This window comes from Planococcus citri, chromosome 5 (assembly GCF_950023065.1).
Source record: "Planococcus citri chromosome 5, ihPlaCitr1.1, whole genome shotgun sequence".
NCBI classification, from domain to species: domain Eukaryota; kingdom Metazoa; phylum Arthropoda; class Insecta; order Hemiptera; family Pseudococcidae; genus Planococcus; species Planococcus citri.
This window is the reverse complement of record NC_088681.1, coordinates 61,287,078-61,308,111: the sequence shown is the minus strand read 5'-3', so window position 1 is coordinate 61,308,111 and position 21,034 is coordinate 61,287,078. Positions and strand designations below refer to the sequence as shown.

The 21,034-nt window shown below is 34.7% G+C and overlaps 2 protein-coding genes across 2 annotated transcripts in view; both read right to left on the bottom strand.

The window, feature by feature from the left end:
• The window catches only part of LOC135848931 (uncharacterized), a 73,056-nt gene that overhangs the window by 3,447 nt on the left and 48,575 nt on the right, over window positions 1-21,034 (bottom strand). The gene's annotated exons all lie outside the window — the stretch shown is intronic.
• LOC135847882 (protein adenylyltransferase Fic-like) lies at window positions 10,400-15,451 on the bottom strand. Its single transcript, XM_065367615.1, has 6 exons — window positions 15,081-15,451; window positions 14,880-14,975; window positions 12,446-12,537; window positions 12,249-12,343; window positions 11,779-12,153; window positions 10,400-11,702 (listed from the first exon to the last, which is right to left on the bottom strand). Exons 1-6 carry the CDS (start codon window positions 15,289-15,291, stop codon window positions 11,540-11,542), a joined length of 1,032 nt encoding a protein of 343 aa, XP_065223687.1. The 5' UTR covers window positions 15,292-15,451; the 3' UTR covers window positions 10,400-11,539.

The window sequence follows — 21,034 nt, the reverse complement described above, 5'->3', positions numbered from 1 at the left end:
ATCTAATCGTATATATATATGTTAGGTACCAAGTCCGAAATTGTACAATTCGGGGTTGGTACAGCCAATTTTGTACCATCTCCGAAGTGTCCGGACCAAGCGTGAATATTACTTTTTCATCGGACTTGGTTTGTACAATGCCCGGAGGGTCCGGACAAAGTGTTCGACTTGGTACAATTTGTGTTGTGCAAAGTCCGAAATATAGTTTTATAATGAATGAATTCGAATTTTACATCCCTTTATTCCATAAATATTGAACTAAATTAAAGGAAATTTAAAGATGACTCTAAAATACACACCACCAGCAGAATTTTCAGGTGCTGAAATTCATTTGTTGATTTTTGGGGAAATTTTTAAAGATTCAAATATTGCTATGCTCACTTCTCAAAAAAAAAAATAAAAAGATCAAATTGAGGTACTTACTACTTAATTAAAATGCTGAAATTTGGTTTTGACTCTCTATTTTCAACTTCTCGAGTCGTTTGGTGGTGGTTTTGATTTTTTTGGGCGGTATTTATGCACAGGCAACTTAGGCAGCTGCCTAGGGCTGCAAATTTTCGGAGGCAGTAAATTTTGAAGCGTTTTCATCTCGATTTTTGCGATTTTTTTTTATGTATATAAGTATTTAGAGCAAAATTAAAATTTAGCATAAACCTGGATTAGCCATTGATCTTTATGACCTTTTCGATAAATTTTTTCAAAACCATTTTGTATTAGTATTAGTTCAAATCCAAAATTTTTTCAATTTTTTAAAAAATTACTGGAGAAATCTGCTATTAACTCAGAAAATTGATAATATGGTAGGTACAAACCAAATTTCAGCCTTTCACGACAATTTGTTAAAATTTTGACTTTGAAAAATTCATAAAAAAATGAATTTGGAATCTAAGTATTAGTGCGTAGTTTTCAAATGAGTAAGGCACGAGAATTTCACGACTAGAGAAGTTGAAAATAGAGAGTAAAAACCAAATTTCAGAATTTTAGTTAGTAAGTACCTCAATTTGATCTTTTTATTTTTTTTTTGTGAAGTGAGCATAGCAATATTTGAATCTGTAAAAATTTCCCCAAAAATCAACAAATGAATTTCAGCACCTGAAAATTCTGCTGGTGGTGTGTAGGTATTTAAGAGTCATCTTTAAATTTCCTTTAATTTAGTTCAATATTTATGGAATAAAGGGATGTAAAATTCGAATTCATTCATTATAAAACTATATTTCGAACTTTGCACAACACAAATTGTACCAAGTCGAACACTTTGTCCGGACTCTCCGGGCATTGTACAAACCAAGTCCGATGAAAAAGTAATATTCACGCTTGGTCCGGACACTTCGGAGATGGTACAAAATTGGCTGTACCAACCCCGAATTGTACAATTTCGGACTTGGTACCTAACATATACACTACACAAGATGTTAGGCCTATTTATTCGTTTTAAAATGTGTTACACTATGGTCAAATTTTCCTACAACATTCGATTTTTGTGGTTCTGGGATCGTACTTAGAGAAATAGAAGATACTTAATACGTAGTTCGGTGGTGCGTTTGAAACTAGTGTTCGTGTATGGTGTAAGTTTTGTAACACCTTTAATTTGAAAATTTCGCGTTTTTGTATTCAAACTCTTCTTGTACATGTGTTGTTTCCTTTGTATTTATTTTTGTTTTGAAAAATAAAGATAGTCTGTTAGGGATGTGTGTTGGTATAGCGTGAGAGGAATGAGTGAACTCTTTTCAGGGAGGTGTGTGCGGGGGTGGGGAAGTGAGAAATTTGTTGCGAGATATTTAATGTAGGCAGGAAAAAAATATGAGCAAACCCGTCATCATATCAATCGTGATTTTACGTATTATACTTTAAATTTTATGCAAGTCAAGTGCTTTCCATTTCCTAATCAATTCACTGTTCCAAATCAGTACTTTAAAAATACTTCATTTTACTGTTCTTACAGTCAAATTTTCACTATTTTGAAACAGTAATTTTTTTTAACTGATTCAAACAGTGTATTAATGAATATACTGATTGAATTAGTTAAATACGAGTAACTGATTCACGCAGTATTGTTTCACTGATTCAACAGTAGCTAAATTCTGCCTTCTTGAATCAGTGAAATTTGACTGCGAATCAGTAGAAAATGACTGATTCATATTTAGAGAGAAATAAGTAGGTACTTAATTCAGGCTTGGAATTATCTTTTTGACAGGAGGAGGGAAAGTGAGGGAGTTATTTTTTCGAAATTGGTGATTAAAAAGGGGAAAATTTGATCATAAGGCTGAATAAAGCTCAGGCTAGTTCAAAAATTATTTGTTTGAGGGTGAAGGGGGGGGGGTAAACTTAAGGGTAACACGAAAAAATGAAGAAAATTGCTGAGTTGAATTTTCTGCCGGAAAAATTTGATCCATTTTTTTCTACGGGTTTGAAATATTGAGCAAAGAGTTGGAAGTTCCACACTTTTAGGTAAATTGATGAAAAAATTGAAATTTTTTAGTTCTTTTTTATCGCTAAAAATCAGGGATGGAAGAGCCCTGAATTCAGGGCTCCAGCTCTTGGCTCTGGCTCAGCTCCCCACAAGTTTTGGCTCTGGCTCGCTCTTGGCTCTTGGCTCTTTTTCTTTACATGTGCTCTTTGGCTCCTTGCTCGCTCCTCAATTCCTTCTGGCTCCGCTCTTTGACTCTCAGCTCCCTCTTCCAATTTCTCGGCTCCCACTCCAGCTCCAGCTCTGACTCTTGGCTCTTTAAATTAGAATATAAAATTCGTGAAAAATGATGAAAAAAATGAAAATATACTGCATTTATTTTCATTTTATTTCTCAATGAGAAAACAAACGTAGAAATTCTTCATTTTCTTCACAAATGTGAGTTAAAAGTTGAATTTTTGATGAAATTTTGCGCATTTTTTTACTTTTTTTTCTACTTTTAGGGAGCCAAAGAGCCTGAAAAATTTTGTGGGCTCCCACTCGGCTCTAGCTCTTTCCAGGTTAAAGACTCCTTATGATGATGGCTCTCTTGAGTAAAATAAGGAGCTCTTTTGCAAGAGAGCTCTTGATGTTTTTCTGCACTTTCATTTATTTGGCTCTTGGCTCTGGCTCTAGCTCCTCAAAAAATCCGGCTCTTTCAGACTCTGGCTCTGGCTCGCTCCCGGCTCTTCCATCCCTGCTAAAAATTGATTTTTGGAAAGTAGATAGAGGAAAAATTGCAGAGCATTTAAGATTCCTCGTCAATAAAACACGAATAATAATTGTTTCTGTACAGGTTGTTTTGTTTTTAAAATGAGTACGATTATTTCAAATAGAACTTGAAATGTTCAACTTTATTGAAAAATTTCTGTACTCAAACTTGAGAAATTTCCTTGAGAATTTTTTTGCTTCCATTTCTTAAAAATATTGACTTTCAGGTATTTATATTGAAATATTTTTTGAAAATTTCAACCTCAAATTGAGAAATCCAAAGGTTAAAAAAATGAAAATAATATCACTACAATGAAAAAATTAAAATTAAAGTTACTTAGGATTTTTTTGTCCAAGAAACCTCCTCTCTTGGTTCCTGAGCAACGTTATTTTCAAGTAATCCTTTTCTCGAAATGAACGATTAAAAATTCATAATATAGGTACTTAATTACGTTTTTGAAAAATTTATTTTTTTATGTACACACGAAAATGTTTGAAATACGTTCATCTATCAAATTATTTTTTAAGAACAGTGGACTTTGGAGGTATAGAGGTGTTAAACTGGGGAGGGGGTCAAGAATGTTTGAGAAGGCTGAGAGACGTGAAGATTTTGAAAATGTTATCTCATCACCTTTTTTTGTTGTTTTTTCTTCGTGAAGTACAGACGTTTCTGAATTTTTAGAGGAGGGATTTCTTTTTGAAAATGTGGTTAATTGAAGAAATTATGACGCATGGATTGAAAATTTTTAATTTTTTTTTATTTTTCAACAACTTTGGAGGCACTTTGCTGGGGGAAAATATGAATATTGCTTAGAAGATGAGAAAAGCAGGTCTTTTTCAAACGTAAATTTTTAGAAGAATTTCAAAGTAAAAGTTCAGAATTTTCAACAAAAGATACATGTTTTTAATCAAGAAGATTTTTTTATTTTTTCAACTTTGAGGAACTTCAGACGTTACTTTTTTCTAGATTTAGGGAAAAATAAAAAAATAAGTCAAAATTTGTTGTAAAATCCAAAAGGTTTGAGGAATGGAAGCATAAAGTAGCGAAATTTCAAAATAAAAATTCGTTAGTCAGATTATATGTAGTTTGAGTAATAAAATTAAGTAGAACTACAAATAGCATGTCATTTTTCTTTTTAAAAAATATCTTCAGAAAGAAATACATTTGACTTAATTGAAGAAAAAGTGAAAAAAAAGTCAACTTTTAATAATTAATTTTGAAAATTTCAGATAATTTTAAAAGTTTGAGTTGAAGAATTAATGAAATGAATGAAACACTTACCGAGATGAATTTCGACATGATGAGTTTCTTGATAAGATTTGTTTACACAAATATAGAAAAAAGAACTGATTTATAAGATGAGAGAATCACTTCGTTAGATAGCTAATTGTAATATGCATTTAGGGTATTATCCGATCGTACTATTTATACCAATGCATCGAAGATCGTTCAGTGTCATTGGTCGCCAGAAATGGATCATGACGTCTTTAGTGGTAATGAAATAATTATTTACATTACCTACGATGAAAAAAAACACGATGTGGGAGATGAAAGGCCAAACAAGTATCGTAACAGGTCAATACATACAATAATAGTGCCGAAAGCGAAGATTTCCAATTTATTATGATACAGTTGGCATTTGGCATATATACCTGTTTGCAAAATTCTGATTTCTATTAATAGGATGATGTCTGTTCTATTGGTCAAACAATAAAAAAAAATGTGTACCTACCTAATTTTAGAATGGCCGAAAATCAGTCGATGGTCGATATGAAACTTTAGACAGGTCCGAATAATTAAATGCGCCCATTAGAAGTTGTATTTTATCGCTCGAATAACCAGTTTTCTATAACTCGATATTTATTTTGCTATATTGGCATTGGTTATAAAGATGTTGCCTATTCTAAAGATGCAAGGTGCCTACGTCTGAATGTCCGAAAGTGGCAAAACTTACAATTACAATACATATTTGAGTAGCAATATTTGTGCTAAAACGAAATTTTTCAGCATAATTTTGCAACAAAGTGGGACGTTTAGATGTTGTGAAATAGGTCTGTTGGGTGGGAGGGGAAAGAAGGCCTCAAATTTTAGGATCAAATTTTCTTTCTTGATCTTCATCCTAATAATGAGAAAAATTCGGAGATCAGAATGGAATGCAGAAATCTTCACCCTCCGGTCATTATTTGATCCAACTCTTTAATCGTGAATTTTGGTTTCACGATTTTTACTTTTCTTGAGGAGGAGGAGGAGGAGGAGGGGGGAGGGTAAAAATACGTTTGCGCGCATTTTTAAAAAATTGGTTGAAATCCCAAACAGCGAGTAATTTTCAGATCAAACAAAACAGAGTCGAAAATATGTACTTCAGCACACAAAAATGCACCACCAGGACAAATTTCAATCACTGAATTTCATTTCTTAATTTTTGATAAATTTGAAAAAATTCAAAATGGCCTAATTTTTTATTGAAACTTGAAATTCGGCCAAATTGAGATACAAGGCTAATTTGGTTCAAATCTTATTTTTGCCTTTCAAATCGATTGATGGGGTGCTTCTTAATCCTTTTAGAGCCTCCAGCAGACTTTTATATTTTCCTGTAATGAAAATAATTATGCTGAATTTTATTTTGCTTGAAATTTCAATGGTTGGGGTATTTTTGAACGTCGTTTCGACAACGACAATTGGGGAGGGGGGGAGGTTGTCGAGTTGGATTTACATGACATGTTATCAATATTTTTAGTTTCAAAAAAAAAAAATCATCTCACATTCATCAATTTCTTTCTAGGAATGAAAGGAGAGGGTGAGAGAGACGAAGGAGGGATCGAAATTTGCTTTTTTTATAATTCCAACATGTGGAGCTTTTTCATAATAATAAATTAGGTATAATCGTAAAATATCAAAATTGATCGTTTTGCAACAGTTCTCTCAATAAAAAAAAAATTGTCGAAAATTTTAGAACTTGAAATTGAGAAATTCAAACTTGTAAATTGGGTGATTTTCAAACATTATTTTGTAAATCCTGAATTTCGTGTGATCCCTGGTATGTTTTTTTTCAGATTTGGACATTTTAAAATTCTGTTTAATGCGTTAGAATCTCGTGAATTCCTCAGCAATTTATTGAGAGGGTAGAGGAGGGTCAAAAATATGAAATTAATCTAAATACTTTAGATCAGATTCGGGTACCTATTAAAAAAAATTGTTGAAGAACGATGAAGTATATTTTTTTATGCTGCAGTTTGGAGGGCCCTGGTGGAAGGTGGATGCACCGAATGAGGGCATTTAAAACTTTACCCCCCCCCACCACCCCAGAATTTTTCTCCAGTTGTTTTTTCTCAGGTTCAGATACTTGAATGCGAGTTGTATAATTCTTTTTTTAAAACTTAATTTCATAAAAATAAGCCAACCGGGTCATTCTATGTCAACTCAACCAACGTTTTTGAGTCATGTCTTTCGATTTCGCTCAAATTTTTTTTACAATATTATATACCCACCCAGTAAGTAAGAACCCCGCAATTAGTTTGGTCCCAACCCCCTCAGTGGGCGGGTGGGGAGGCTTCCATTATTTTCACATTGTCTCGAGGTACTCAACTTCAGCAGCCCATTCCTCCAAAACTATGATACTTTGATCAAAACTAATTTCACAGTTCGAAAGGGCATTGCATTTAGAACTTTTCAAGCGTTTTGAAATTTTCAAAAATTGAAAGTTGAACTTTCAAATTGAAAGTTGAACTTTCAAATTGAAAGTTGAACTTTCAAATTGAAAGTTCAAATTTCAAAATGGCGCTGCAAGTGGGAGCTACCATTTAAAATTTTGAAAAAATTTCCATAGATGTACCTTTTGATGCTTTTTTGAAATATTTAAGTTTCGAAATGGGATCTTTCAATGGTGGGGGTGAACCCCACCCCCAATTTTGGGCGAAACTTTCGAAAGAAAATCTGGGGCATGTGATACATTGAATTCTATGTTTTTGGTGACGCTGAACACGAATATGACATCAGATTTTTGATAGGACCCCATCCACGGCCCCAAGCACTTCCCCAAGGGGGGTAGAAGTTCAAAAAAGTGTTTTGTTTTTGTGACACATGGAATAGTATGTTTTTGGAGACGCTGAACACGAATATGACGTTAGATTTTTGATTGGACCCATCCACGGCCCCCAGCACCTCCCCAGAGGGGGTAACCCCTCCAAAAAATGGTTACATTCGTGTGACACATGAAATTAGTATGTTTTCGATATCGCTGAACACGAATATTGCCTTAGGTTTCGAATCGACTTCATCCATGCCCCACAGAACCTCCCGTAATAGGTAAAAGTCCAAAAAAATTGTTGGGGCCGTGAATGAGGTCCAATAAAACATCTGACGTCATATTCGTGTTCAGCGTCACCAAAAACATACTATTTCATGTGTCACACAAACAAAACACTTTTTTGAACTTTTACCCCCTTTGGGGAGGTGCTAGGGGCCGTGGATGGGGTCCTATAAAAAATCTGACGTCACATTCGTATTCAGCGTCACCAAAAACATACAATTCGATGTATCACTTGCCCCAGATTTTCTTTCGAAAGTTTCGCCCAAAATTGGGGGGGGTGGGGGTTCACCCCTACGATTGAGAGATCCCATCTCGAAACTTAAATATTTCAAAAAAGCATCAAAAGGTACATCTACGGAAATTTTTTCAAAATTTTAAATGGTAGCTCCCACTTGCAGCGCCATTTTGAAATTTGAACTTTCAAATTGAAAGTTCAAATTTCAACTTTTGAAAATTTCAAAATACTTAAAAAGTTTTAAATGCAATGCCTTTTCGAACTGTGAAATCAGTTTTGATCAAAATATCATAGTTTTGGAGGAATGCGCTGCTAAAGTCGAGTACCTCGAGACAATGTGAAAACAATGGAAGCCCCCCCACCCGCCTCCTGAGGGGGCTGTTTGAGCGAAATCGAAAGACATGACTTTCAAAATCGCCTTTTTTTGGTTGAGTTGACATGGAATGACCTAACCTGCAACCTGACAAGAAAAAAACTGGAGGTTTTTTTGGGGAGGGGGAGGAGAAGGACCTACCAATTTTGCCGAATAAAATGACCAGTTTTTGAGAAAAATAATACGAATGAAAGATGAAATAATGACATTGCCAATTTTGATATAAATACTCACATTAAGTTAGGTTCATTAAAAAATTGTTATTGGGCCATTCCACGTCAATTGAACCAAGAAGTGGCAGGGGGGGGGGTCAGCGGTTTTTTTGAAATTTTTCCTGTGGAAAGACCTTCCCAAGGGATGACCAATGGCGCAAATCGCAGCCCTCTAGCCCATTTTTAAAGGCAGCCAGGGGGTGTCAAAGTTTTCAGTGAACCTAAAATATCCATTCAGCAGTGGATCACTCAATAACCGCGATACCTACCAAAATGGAACATTTTCCCATAGTTAGGAGTTTTGAAAGGCTTTTTGGTGATATCATAAAAATCAGTGTTGCCACTTTTTTTCGTACAAAAAATTAGCTCAAAAAGTTTCGAAACATAGTTTTCATATCGTTCCGACTCTCAAATATTCTGAAAAAATATTATTATGGACAACCTTTCATGCTAAACATCATATTAAAAAATTGAGATGGTACCATGTTGCAAAGTTGATTTAAAAAAATTGAAAGTTGGCGAAAAAATGCGATTTTTTGATTTAAAACATGAAAAAAAGTTCTGATAGGTGAAGTTGAGCCATTTGATCTCTATTTTTACGTATTTGTTGAAAAAGTTGAAAAACCCCTTTCACTCGATGAAATGAACTCACAAAAAAATCCAAATTCGAAAAAATTCAATTTTCAATTCCAAGCATCAAAAAAAGTTTAAATTTATTCAGTTGTCTCATTTTGACCTCTTTCTGACGTATTTCGTGAAAAAGTTGATAAAAATTACACTAACAACAAAAAAATAAAAATTCGTTCATGTTTTGAATTTTTTCGAATTTCAAGTGCGTTTTTTAGCTTGAACATTTCTTAAAATTTAAATGATATGTTTTTTTAAAAGTTCAATTTGAAAAAAAAACACAGGAGCCCAAACGAAGCGAGGGCAAGAGCTTTCAAAAATTCGTATTCTGAGAGATAAAAAATAAGGTTTGTTTTTTTTTTTAAATGACGAGTCTATTTTTTTGTCTTTCTAATTTTAGAATTTGAATATTAGGCAATCAAAAATTTCAATTTTGAAAGAAAAGAAAAGCAAACAGGCTCGAACGAAGCGAGGGCAAAAGCTTTCGAAAATTCATGCTTAGAGAGAGTGAAAATAAATTGTATTTTTGGGTGAGACATGGGGCTCCAGGGCCCCTGAAGTTGCCCAGCCCCTATTTTTAGACCTATAGACATAGAGTAGGTAATGAAATCGATTCCTACGTGCAGGTACACTGTACAATTACGAGAGTGTTTTATCATTTTGCCATATCATGCCTCGGAGCTATTATAATTCGCTAAAAGAAAAAGTACTAGTTTTTTTTCCTCTCACCTTGAACCGTGAAAACATATCTCATATTCGTACTCTACTTTGTAAATTAAAATCAAAATTCGCCTCGCTTTTCACGATTTCGTAGAATAACATCGTAAACCATCGCTCGATGAATGATTAATGAACAGAAAAAAAAATACAAACTGCCCATCAAACAGGTATATCTACAAGTAAATTAATTTCTGGGGATTTTCATTACTTCTCGAATGGTTTTATTGATGTACGAGTACGTCTTGTTGTATTTACCGGATTACTCATTACACATTTTTTTTTCTCTTTCTCGTTTCAATGCGGAACGAAAGAAGGCAATTACCTACACTATATACACGATCTTCAATTATCAGAGTGATAATGAATTTCACGAATATTCGTCTAACAGACTAGACGATTAGACCACACTATACAGACGATTAACCGCAATAAAAAGTTAATCTTCTTTGTACCTACAAATGAGTATAGCATTAATTTGTGCACTCATACCTACAAATTATAAAGATCGTAAACCGGACTATAAAAATATTGTACCGTATTATTATCTGTATTTATATTATCAATTCGTATGCTACCGGGTATTGTATAGACAAAGAGGTATAGGCCTATGGAATGGACTGCAAGTCTGAGGATTTTTTTTTTAAACTTTGAAATATGATGAGAAACCACAAGAACCGCAGAGTAATGAACAGAATATTATGTAATACTCGTAGAATGCTATTAAAATATTCAAGATCAATTCGAGATCTTTATTCGAGAACCAAATAAACATTAAATGCAACAGTTGGACATTTATTTCAATCTTAAATTACCGCATCCAAAACAAATTACTCAATCAACGGTAACAATGGATGATTGATAAAAAATAAACACCATAAATAATTGATATCTATTTAAGAAAATACCTGCGTCTTGATTTGAAACTAATAAAAAACAAATTGCTATTTAATTGTTGAGTTATCGATAAGTAGGTATAGGGACCTTAGGAGGGCCTTTCTGTGGAATTTTACCTCTCCCATTACCCACATTGGATTATTTTGGCTGTAAAATGAATAATGATATATCCTGATTATTCCAGCTCGAAGAATCAACAATAACTAATACCCCAGCCAAGCATCTTATTGTTTTTGAAAATGAAGAATAACAAAGGAATTGATGTTTTTTGAAATTTTTCAATGTTATTCAGAAGGATTAATATTGGAGAGAACAGTTTAAAATTTTGAGTTTTTAACTGAAAAAAAAATGAAATTTTCCCCCATTATCTCGAATTCCCGATTCGCCTGTGCTAAAAATCCCTTCTTCTGAGCTGCACGTTTCTCATACCTGAATTTTCTCCAAATTATTTTATAATTTTTTCCCCCAAAAAAGTGACTGATTTAGGGAAAATTTTTCTTTAAAAATGTTGGGCCTTTTACACCTCTTCTCTCCACCATCGCCTCTTCCTGGGCTTTCATGGGATCAAAATTTTACTTCAGAAGGCTCGTTTTTTGTTCCTGTTTACTGGTTTCAAGATGAAAAAAGGTTTTCAAGGTTCATGGAAGGAGATCAACATTTTTTTGGGGAAAGAAAACGAGATGTTTTTTTTTCTTTCTGAAAACAAACTTAATTTTACCGACTGCGATGAATTCCAATTTCTTAGTTTTTTTTTTTCGATGGAGGGGGGGGGGGCTTCATAGAAGGGACCAATATTGTTTCGGGAACCAAGGAATTTATTTTTTTGAAAATGGGATCATTTAGAAGAATTTTGACGCAGATGTGGAAAAATTTTGCAGATAAAAATCTAGGTAAGTATTTTTTTTTTTAACTGAGAGTGAAGCTACCGGAGGAGTGGTGGGAAGGCAGAGTGGAAAATGTTCAAAATCGGATCCGATTCGTTGGCATTCGGTGCTTTCAATCGATTTACGCCTATCTGGCGATAGTGGTTGAGAACATCATGGCGAATGGAAAATTTCTACCAGTTGCATCCTGAGTGTAATCATCCAACGATCTTCTTATACACTCGGTGATGTACGCCAAATATGGATTTACGTTCTTGCTGTCCTGCACGATGCCAAGAACCGCATAATATCTGAAAATTGAAAAATATAAATGAAACACTTATTGGCATATTCATTTCTTTAAAAAAATCTCTCCCCTATACTTACTTTTCAACTTCAGCTACTGGTATGGTAACCCAACAAGGCATAAATTTACGTAAAATAGTATTCAAGATGACCCTCGATGTTCTGCCATTTCCATCCCCAAATGGATGGATAGTGACGAAATAATATTTAGCCATAGCAGCAAAAACCAGCGCGTTTGTTTGGCTATTAATTTCTGACCTGAACCATTGAAAGTAGTCCTTCAGATGTTTGTCTAGTTCGTGTGGTGGAGGTGTTTTCCTGAATCTCATCACTGAACCTTCATCTGGCAGTCGAATAACTACATCTTGGTCTCTTATTTTACCAGCAAGTTGGTCATTTTTTATCATAACTAATCTATGTATTTCGAGCAAATGGTTCAAACTGAACTCTTGTAAACTGCGAAGCAGAATAAAAAGCGGATATAAAATTTAAATATCATTGGCATCTTGATCTTTGAATATTTTTTGTAGGCTACCTATAAATATACTTACTTTAGGGTATCCGCGTACAGGGATGCATTTCTAATAATTTCAATATTCTCGTCGGTTGGAGAAACATCTTCGATAAGAAGAGTCTGCTTGGCGTACTGAAATTTTGTTTCAATATTTCCTCATTATCATGTTATCATTTTGTAATTTTCAATTTATAATGAAAATCAGCAGAAGATGTGATTTGATTTTTTACTCACCTCATGAAAAGATTTACTGATACTTTGCTCATTTTGGGGAAACTTTCTCGGATCTTTGAATTTATCAGCCATTGCATTCATCATTTTGTTAACTAAAAAGACATTTTTTTCAATAAAAGTAGCTACTCGTATGAAGTACAGAATGTGGATTATAGTCTGGCATAATGACAATAGGAGTAATTGCACCCCCCCCCACTAATCCTCCTGGACAACTTTCTTCTTAAAGGGGACATCATAAGGAACATTTTAAAGCAAACCTGTCCAAAAAAAAGTTGGCCTTACTTACAAAATGGCGGTCATTTTGATTGACAGGTCAGCCAAAATCACAGATTTTGCGTTCCAACATAGGACTTGCACGAAATTTTTCAACACTTACAAAGGTAGATCGAAATATCATGCAAAAATTTATCACCTGTCAAAATTTCAAGTGCTAAAGTGCGTTTTTTGATTTTTGGCAAATTTTCAAAAATTCAATTTAGGCCAAAAATGAGGGAAAAAAACAAAATTTTACCAAATTGACCAAGAAGGCTGAAATTTGAGATATATCCTATTTTCAACATGCCAAATCAATTGGAAACAGTTTCAAACCGTTTTGAGCAGTTCTGGAGCCTCCAGCAGATTTTTGAAACTGGAAATTTCCCCAAAATTTTATCAAATGGAATTGAAAAGCCGAAATTTACTCTGCAAACTAATTTCAATACGCTACAAAGTCGACTGCAGGTGAATTTCAAGTTGTTTTGGAGCCTCCAGCGACTTTTTGAAAATTCCTGGAGCCTCCAGCGGATTTTTGAAACTTTGAATTTTCACTAAATTTCATCAAATGGATCAAGATGGAAAGCTGAAATTTACTCTTCACTCCAATTTTAACACCCTCTGAAGATGACTAGGTAGGTTCAAGTCATTTTGGAGCGCCTCCAGTGACTTTTAGAAAGGTTTCATGGCGTTATTAGGAAAATTGATTTCCCAAAAGTAGCTGGAGGCTCCAAAAAGGACTTGAACCCACCTGACGTCGTCTTCAGAGGGTGTTACAATTGGGATGCAGAGTAAATTTCGGATTTCCATCTCCATTTTATGAAATTTTGAGGAAATTTCAAGTTTAAAAAATCTACTGGAGGCTCCAGTAATTTTCAAAAAGTCGCTGGAGGCTCCAGAACAACTTGAAATTCCCATAAAATTGGAGTTGTAAAGCTGAAATTTATTCTAAAAACTAATTTCAATACGCTGCGAAGTACTGCTGGTGAATTTCAAGTCGTTTTGGAGCCTCCAGCGACTTTTTGAAAATTCCTGAAGACTCCAGCTGATTTTTGAAACTTTGAATTTTCACAACATTTTATCAAAATTAATAGAGATGGAGAGCTGAAATTTACTCTACAATCAAATTTTAACACCCTCTGAAGACGACTTCAGGTGGGTTCAAGTCATTTTAGAGCCTCCAGCGACTTTTTTGAAAACTACTGGAGCCTCCAGTAGATTTTTGAAACTCGAAATTCCCGCAACATTAATTTATCAAATGGAGTTGGCAAGTTGAAATTTACTTCGCAGACTACATGGTGGTTTCAAATGGTTTTTAGGAAATTTCAATTTTCCAAAAAAACGCCATACAACCTTTCAAAAAGTCGCTGGAAGCTCTAAAATGACTTGAACCCACCTGAAGTCGTCTTCAGAGGGTGTTAAAATTGAAGTGTAGAGTAAATTTCGGCTTTCCATCTCCATTTGATGGAACTTTGTGAAAATTCAAAGTTTCAAAAATCTGCTGGAGGCTTCAGGAATTTTTAAAAAGTCGCTGGAGACTCCAAAACAACTTGAAATTCACCTGCAGTCAACTTTGTAGCGTATTGAAATTAGTTTGCAGAATAAATTTCGGCTTTCCAATTCCATTTGATAAAATTTTGGGTAAATTTCCAGTTTCAAAAATCTGCTGGAAGCTCCAGAACTGCTCAAAACGGTTTGAAACAGTTTCCAATTGATTTGGCGTGTCGAAAATAGGATATATCTCAAATTTCAGCTTTCTTGGTCAATTTGGTCAAATTTTGATTTTTTCTCTCATTTTTGGCCTAAACTGGATTTTTGAAAATTCACCAAAAATCGAAAAACGCACTTTAGCAGTTGAAATTTTGACAAGTGATAAATTTTTGCATAATCTTGCGATCTATTTTTGTAATGTTTGAAAAATTTTGTGCAAGTTCTATGTTGAAACGCAAAATCTGCGATTTCGGCTGACCTATCAATTAAAATGACCACCATTTTGTAAGTAAGGCCAACTTTTTTTTGGACAAGTTTGCTTTAAAATGTTCCTTAGGATGTCCCCTTTAAAAAACAGTTGTCCCGGTTGATCGGCGGGGGGGGGGGGGTTCAATTACTCCTATTGTCATATGCCAGACTATTAGGTATTCACTTTCACATTGTGGCTGAAATACTTATTTTTTAACCTTACCACATTGACAAGGAGTATGATAAGAAACTGATGGTTCGCATTCATTTTCATCGCAAGGTATACGTAAATTTTTGTTAATGAAGATGGATTCTTTTTCTGATAAAAAAAAATATCATACATTTAGTCAACTAGTACAATTATTTTTCATAGGTATGCATATGTACTTAGGTACTTGGATGATCAAAAACACAAGTTGCTCACCTGATGATGACACCCTCTTAGGAACTTGAAATTCGGTAATCTTTTTTGAAAAATATCCTTGTTTTATACGATTAATTACAGACACTAATTTTGAATTAAAACCCATCGTAGTTGTATCACTATTGTCACTCACCGAATGAAATACTTGGTAAATGAGAAAAGATGATGCAACAAATAAACATGAAAGAATCACTACATGTATATTGATCATTGAAATTTCAAGTGATATGAGAATACGCTTGGAACTGAACTACGTACACTATGTACAAAAAATACAAAGGTTAAAAGGTAAGCTGCTGTGTGTAAGATAACAGTAACAACTGGTTTAGGGTGTTTGTCGTACAAGTGAATAAGGGTGGTTGGAAGGGGATGCGATGTTCGTTGTGAGAGTGTAATCCACGTGGGTGAAAGAGAAACGGAAGCGTGGCTCGCGAACATTGAATAGAATCGTGGTCAAGGGGTGGCTAAAATGGGCAAGTTCTTTTTTTTCCAAACGTACCTACCTACCTACTTACCAGTAAACATTTTCAATAATCTCAAAAATGAGTGATTGAGTGAAGCGAGGGAAAAAGTTTTCGCAGTGGCGTAGCCAGAACATGGCTAGTATCCTAAAACGAAAATGATCGCTTAAGCAACAACTAAGCACCGGATTGTTGGTTGCTTAGCCAATAAGCTAGCGTCCTGCATTGCTTAGCCATTGCCTAACTTTAAGCAATGGTTTTAGGATACCAGCCCATATCTGGAGGGGGATGGGGTTTGGTTTTGTGAGAAAGGTCCATCATATGATGCTAGGAAGAGGGGAAAAAATTTGCCCGAGCATAGCGAGGGCAAAAGCTCTTGAAAATCCTCATTTTAATATGTATGTGAAAGGACAATGTTTTTTTATAAGAGCAGGTTGATTATTTTGGCTTTAAAATTTCAGAATTTGAATGATTTTTTTAGAAATTTCAAGTCTGAAATAGAAAAGCAAAAAATGCCCAAACAAAGCGAGGGCAAAAGCTACGAAATTTCGTGTATTGAGAAGTAGAACAACATTTTTTTTTGATCTTAGGAGTTTATTTTTGGATTCACATGCACATTTTCCTGAGTTTCAATATAGATTTTCAGAAAGTTAGATTTTGAAAAAGAAAAATCAACAGGCCTGAACGAAGCGAGGGCCGAAGTTTTTGATAATCAATTATAATCCATGTAGGTAGTTACCCAGTAAATTATGTTTTTTTTTCTTTTTACAAGAAGTCAATTTTGTAATTCCATTCGACATTTTCAAGAGTTAGGTACCTACCTCTACCTTGAACAGGTGCAAAAATTTAGAAATAAAAAAACTGTATTTAGCTTGAGCAAAGCGAAGGCAAAATACTTCAAAAATGTGCTATTAAGTTTCAAAAAAGTCAGCATTTATAAGTCTTTTTCTAGACCGAAAATTTTCAAAATTTATCAATAACGTTATATTTCTACCAGAGCTGTGGGTCCGAAACAATTTTGGGATTGGGTTTCGGTTTTGGGATCAAAATTTCTTCATTTCGGGATTGGATTTGTTTTAGTATTGTTCTTATAGATTTTTATTTCCGTTTCGAGGTTGGAAAAATTTTTTTGGTTCCGAGAAGAATCGGTTCTGGTTTTGGGATTTTCATTTCAACCAATTTTAAGCCTAAATTGACTAATAGACCCTTCAAGGAGTCTAAAAAATGGGAGTTTTTGAATGCACGTGCAGTGGAGCAATTTTATTCCTCAAATTTTAACGGCGACCCTGAGCTCAAGAAGGGTTGAGACCCCCCCCCCAACACCCCCCTGGCTACGCCTCTGAGTTTTCGAATTTATTTATTTTTTTTGAGAAGTAAAAAACTAGGATTTTTTCCCATCACAGACCCTTCTTTTGCTAACCCTTCCAGAAAGCCCCTATGCCCCCTCTCAACGGCCCGTGCCTTTGAACCCCTCTTCTAACTGTTTCTAAGACGTGGTAAAAGTTCAAAATAATTTGTAATAACGTGCGACATGTCGCTTGTTAGGTTTAGGAAGATGCTGAGCTCGTATATTGGATTCTGTTTATTGATTCAACCATTTTCTACGAGTAAAACTCAAAATAGTGCCTACACCGATCAAAAAGATATTTTTCTAAATAGTTGATTAAGTAAAATACCCTAGATAATAAAATAGGTATTAAAACCAGAAAAGTGCATAGGTAGGAAGGTGAAATAAAACTGGATGTTCTAATGACCAATTTTTTGTGCTGGTACCTACTATCTGTACAGATACCTATTATATGTACTCGTATAAATTTTCAATTTAACTAAAACAAGTTTTTGTTATTTGGCTCGTATTTATTAAAGCTTGACCTTTTTTTAAAAAAAAAATATTCTCAATTCCAGTGCTTTAAAATTATCATCAAATTTGTTTTTTTCTTTGTTGGCTCCAGGTTTCATTTCAAGGTATGAATCAGACCTGTTTGCGGACGTGTTCGAAAGAACGTACGAACAAGTTGATTTATATTGTTCACTGTTCAACTGATACCTCGACCTACCAAAATTCTAATATGTATTTTATGTTGTTTGGTTATTATTTACAACTCGTGCCTCATTGATGTTTACTCGTAGATATCTACACCAAATCGTCTCATTTTCCAGATGAGTGAAGGATTTTGACAAATTCATATCTAGTTTATAATTTGACATAAGTATAGGTACGATCGATTCATCTGTACAAGTTCGTCTCAATTTTCCAGATTTAAAGCGCAGTAAAAATCTATAAGCATAATCATCGTCAATTTGTTCAGAAATAACAGAAATTATCTAAATTTATACGCAATGATGCCGATGAGTAGGTATAATTAAGCGTCGTGAATTCTTCGACGATTAATTACGTACGTATTTTGTCGTTCGAATTTTTAAATAATTTGAAACGACGATCACATCACGTAACAAACACCAGTTTTGATCAGCATCACAGTTCATCGATTCATCGAGCTCTATATCGTACTAATTAGATACGACTGATACGAGTAAGTATACCTACCTACCTAAAACTAAAGCTACATAATCGTAGAAGTTATCTGATGCGCATTACCGCGGAGTGGATCGAGAAAACTTGATCTGAAAATTATTCAATAAATACTCTCGTGAAAATATTATCTAATGAATCACCTATTCGAGTAATACCAACTCGATGAAAATATATAGTTCAGTAGACTAATAGGTAGTTCTGCTCATTGTGAAGATATATACAATTTTCTTGGCGAATAATCTATTTATCCGAATATGAATTTTCTCGAATGATATCGATACCTATGTTTATTGTTTACCTATATTGACGATACGCATCAATAATTTTCAAACTCAGTCGGCAGCTTATATTAACATGAGGAAAATCCAGAGTATTTTTCGCGCTATTAAATGTTGATCTGAATGATACCCGCTTGTCTTATTATGTAATTGCTTTTTTATGTAAAATAATGCTAATCACTTACCGCAAATTTATTCGTAATAAACTTGATAGGTATCGGTAGCAAACTAGCAGCGTTGTTTGTATGAAAATTAACTCCCTTCTTGAATTTAATTCAATTTGTCATTTTTTATAGGTAGGTATATACTCTAATGAAGAACACTTCTATGAAAATGAGAAGATTTTCCTCATGTATCATCGCTTCCAGAAAATTGGGAAAAATTGGTATTGGTATTGTGGAAATCATTCGATTTTTTTTTTTTTTTTTGATGGAGCAGTTTTCATTAATTCGTCTTTTGAATTTTTCGATTCTGAAAAATATTTTAAGTAAATGCTTATTTACAGACATCAGATTTGAATTCAGAAGTTGGGAAAGTTATTAACATAGTCTATAGTGATTGCTCAGATAAATACAATTTGACAGTTGTAAAAAATTTGAATTTTTGAAAACTCTGAAACTAAAATATTGTTGGAATTTTTGTATTTTCTTAACATTCTTGATTTTCTCACAATTTCCCAACTTTTCCCAACTTTTGCGGAACACTGTGGGGGGGGGGCAAGCTGCCCTTTTGCCTCTCCTCTCAGCTTCGTGCCTGGACTCAGGATTAGGATGGTTCTTAAACACATGCCAAAAAAATTGCGATTTCTTCTGGTCCCAACCTTCAAAGTGGTGACCTCTAGTGAGAAAATAATTCCGTATTTTTTATTTTTTCCATTTTTGAAAAATTCGGGCTACGTTGGGCCTTTCAATTTTGAAAATTTTTTAAAAATTTTAAATTTCAAAATTTCAACTTCTAATATCACTAAAAAGTCCCTGTTGAGTGAAATGAACTCTCATGGCGATTTTAGACCCCTCCCTTGAAAATAAAGCTGGCCTCCTAGTCCAGGAAAAATAACATTCCATTGGGAAAAGTGAGGTAGAAAGCAGAATTTTGGTATACTGGTGCATTTTCTTGTGCTGAACACGAATTCGATGAGTCCCCGGTCGTCCCTGGTGAGCGTTCTCCCCTATTGTGGATCTAAGCCCCCCAAAACCAGTTTTTTTGCAATTTTCTCCCCCGCATTGCATTTTAGCGACGGATGAGGTTAGATACAAGAATCTACGTAAAATTTCCGATCTAATGATATATCAACTTCACTTCTACCCCCAAGGGGGGTGGAGCAGGAACCATTCAAATGTGAGGGGTTTTCTAAAAAACACAAAAGGGATATCGGCGCATAGGCGGGGTGAAATGAGCCCCGAGAGCGTTCGGGTTGATATCAGTATTGAAAGTGGGTACCATCGAGAAACTACAGTGTGAAAAATTTCAGATCTACACCACCTCCCCTTTTTGCGGAACCCCCCTTTTTTGAAATTTCCGTAACACTTTTCTCAGCCCCATGTCAACCGATTTTGAAAATTTTTCTGGAAGTTATGTATATGAAGAGTGATATTCCAAAACTCGCTTTGTCCATTTTCACAACTTTTCAGGAAGAAGGAAAAACAGTTTCCCTTTAAACGGGTAAATTGGCTTTTTAGGCGAGTTTAACACTTTATTTGGGTGGATTTATGAAGTAGGAGTGTAGGTATACACTTCCTCCACCAAATACTGCTGAAAAAATTTCAATAAAAATGGACAAAGCGCGTTTTGGAACATTATTTTTTTCAATTTTTTTTTAGTGAATTGGCTATTTAGGTGAGTTTAACGCCTCATTTTGGTAGGTTGATGATGTATGTAGGAATGTGAGTTAATACTTCATCTACCAGGTACCGCTGAAAACTGGCTTTGATAAAAATGGACAAAGCGAGTTTTGGAATATCACTCTTCATATCTTTAGTAGGTATCCCCATAAAAATTTTCAACCCCCCCTCATATTTACCCCTCAAAATGGCGTTTTTTTCATTTTTTTTATGCCTATTAACAATCAAGATTGCGAGGTACAATTTTGTAAACACGTTTTTTGGATGTATTTTTGGCCCCCAAACATCATATACTATATTAGAAATTTTTGCTTTGGTGCGCCGTGGTGAAAACTTGGAATAATGTATCGTAGGGGGGTGGAGGGTGAAATGGGAATTTTGGGGGAAATGACCATCAATGAGTAGGGTATCGTTTTCATATGACTTGATACCGCTGAGCACGAATATGACCTCAGATTTTCTGCTACACTCACCTACCCCTCTCCAGAGCCCCTCAGCCCCCCTCAATTTTCACGATTTTCGAAAAATATAGTTATTTTGATGACATTGGTGTCGTTTTCATATGATTCGATAACGCTGAGCACGAATATGACCTCAGATTTTCTGCTACACTCACCTGCCCCTCCCTCAGCCCCCCTCAATTTTCACGAATTTTCGAAATAAAGTTAATCTGATGACATTGGTGTCGTTTTCATATGATTCGATACCGCTGAGCACGAATATGACCTCAGATTTCCTGCTACAATCACCTACTCCTCTGCAGACCCCCTCAGCCACCCTCATTTTTCACGATTTTCGATATAAAGTTATTTTGATGATGTTGGTTTCATTTCTGTGG

What these genes read in the sequence shown, in the direction of transcription:
- LOC135847882 (XM_065367615.1), bottom strand. Translation starts at nt 15,291, where the DNA reads ATGATCAATATACATGTAGTGATTCTTTCATGTTTATTTGTTGCATCA. An exon ending in TCAGTAAATCTTTTCATGAG is followed by an intron (nt 12,344 to 12,445) that starts GTGAGTAAAAAA and finishes ACAAAATTTCAG; the next exon opens with TACGCCAAGCAGACTCTTCT. An exon ending in CCAGTAGCTGAAGTTGAAAA is followed by an intron (nt 11,703 to 11,778) that starts GTAAGTATAGGG and finishes TTCAATTTTCAG; the next exon opens with ATATTATGCGGTTCTTGGCA.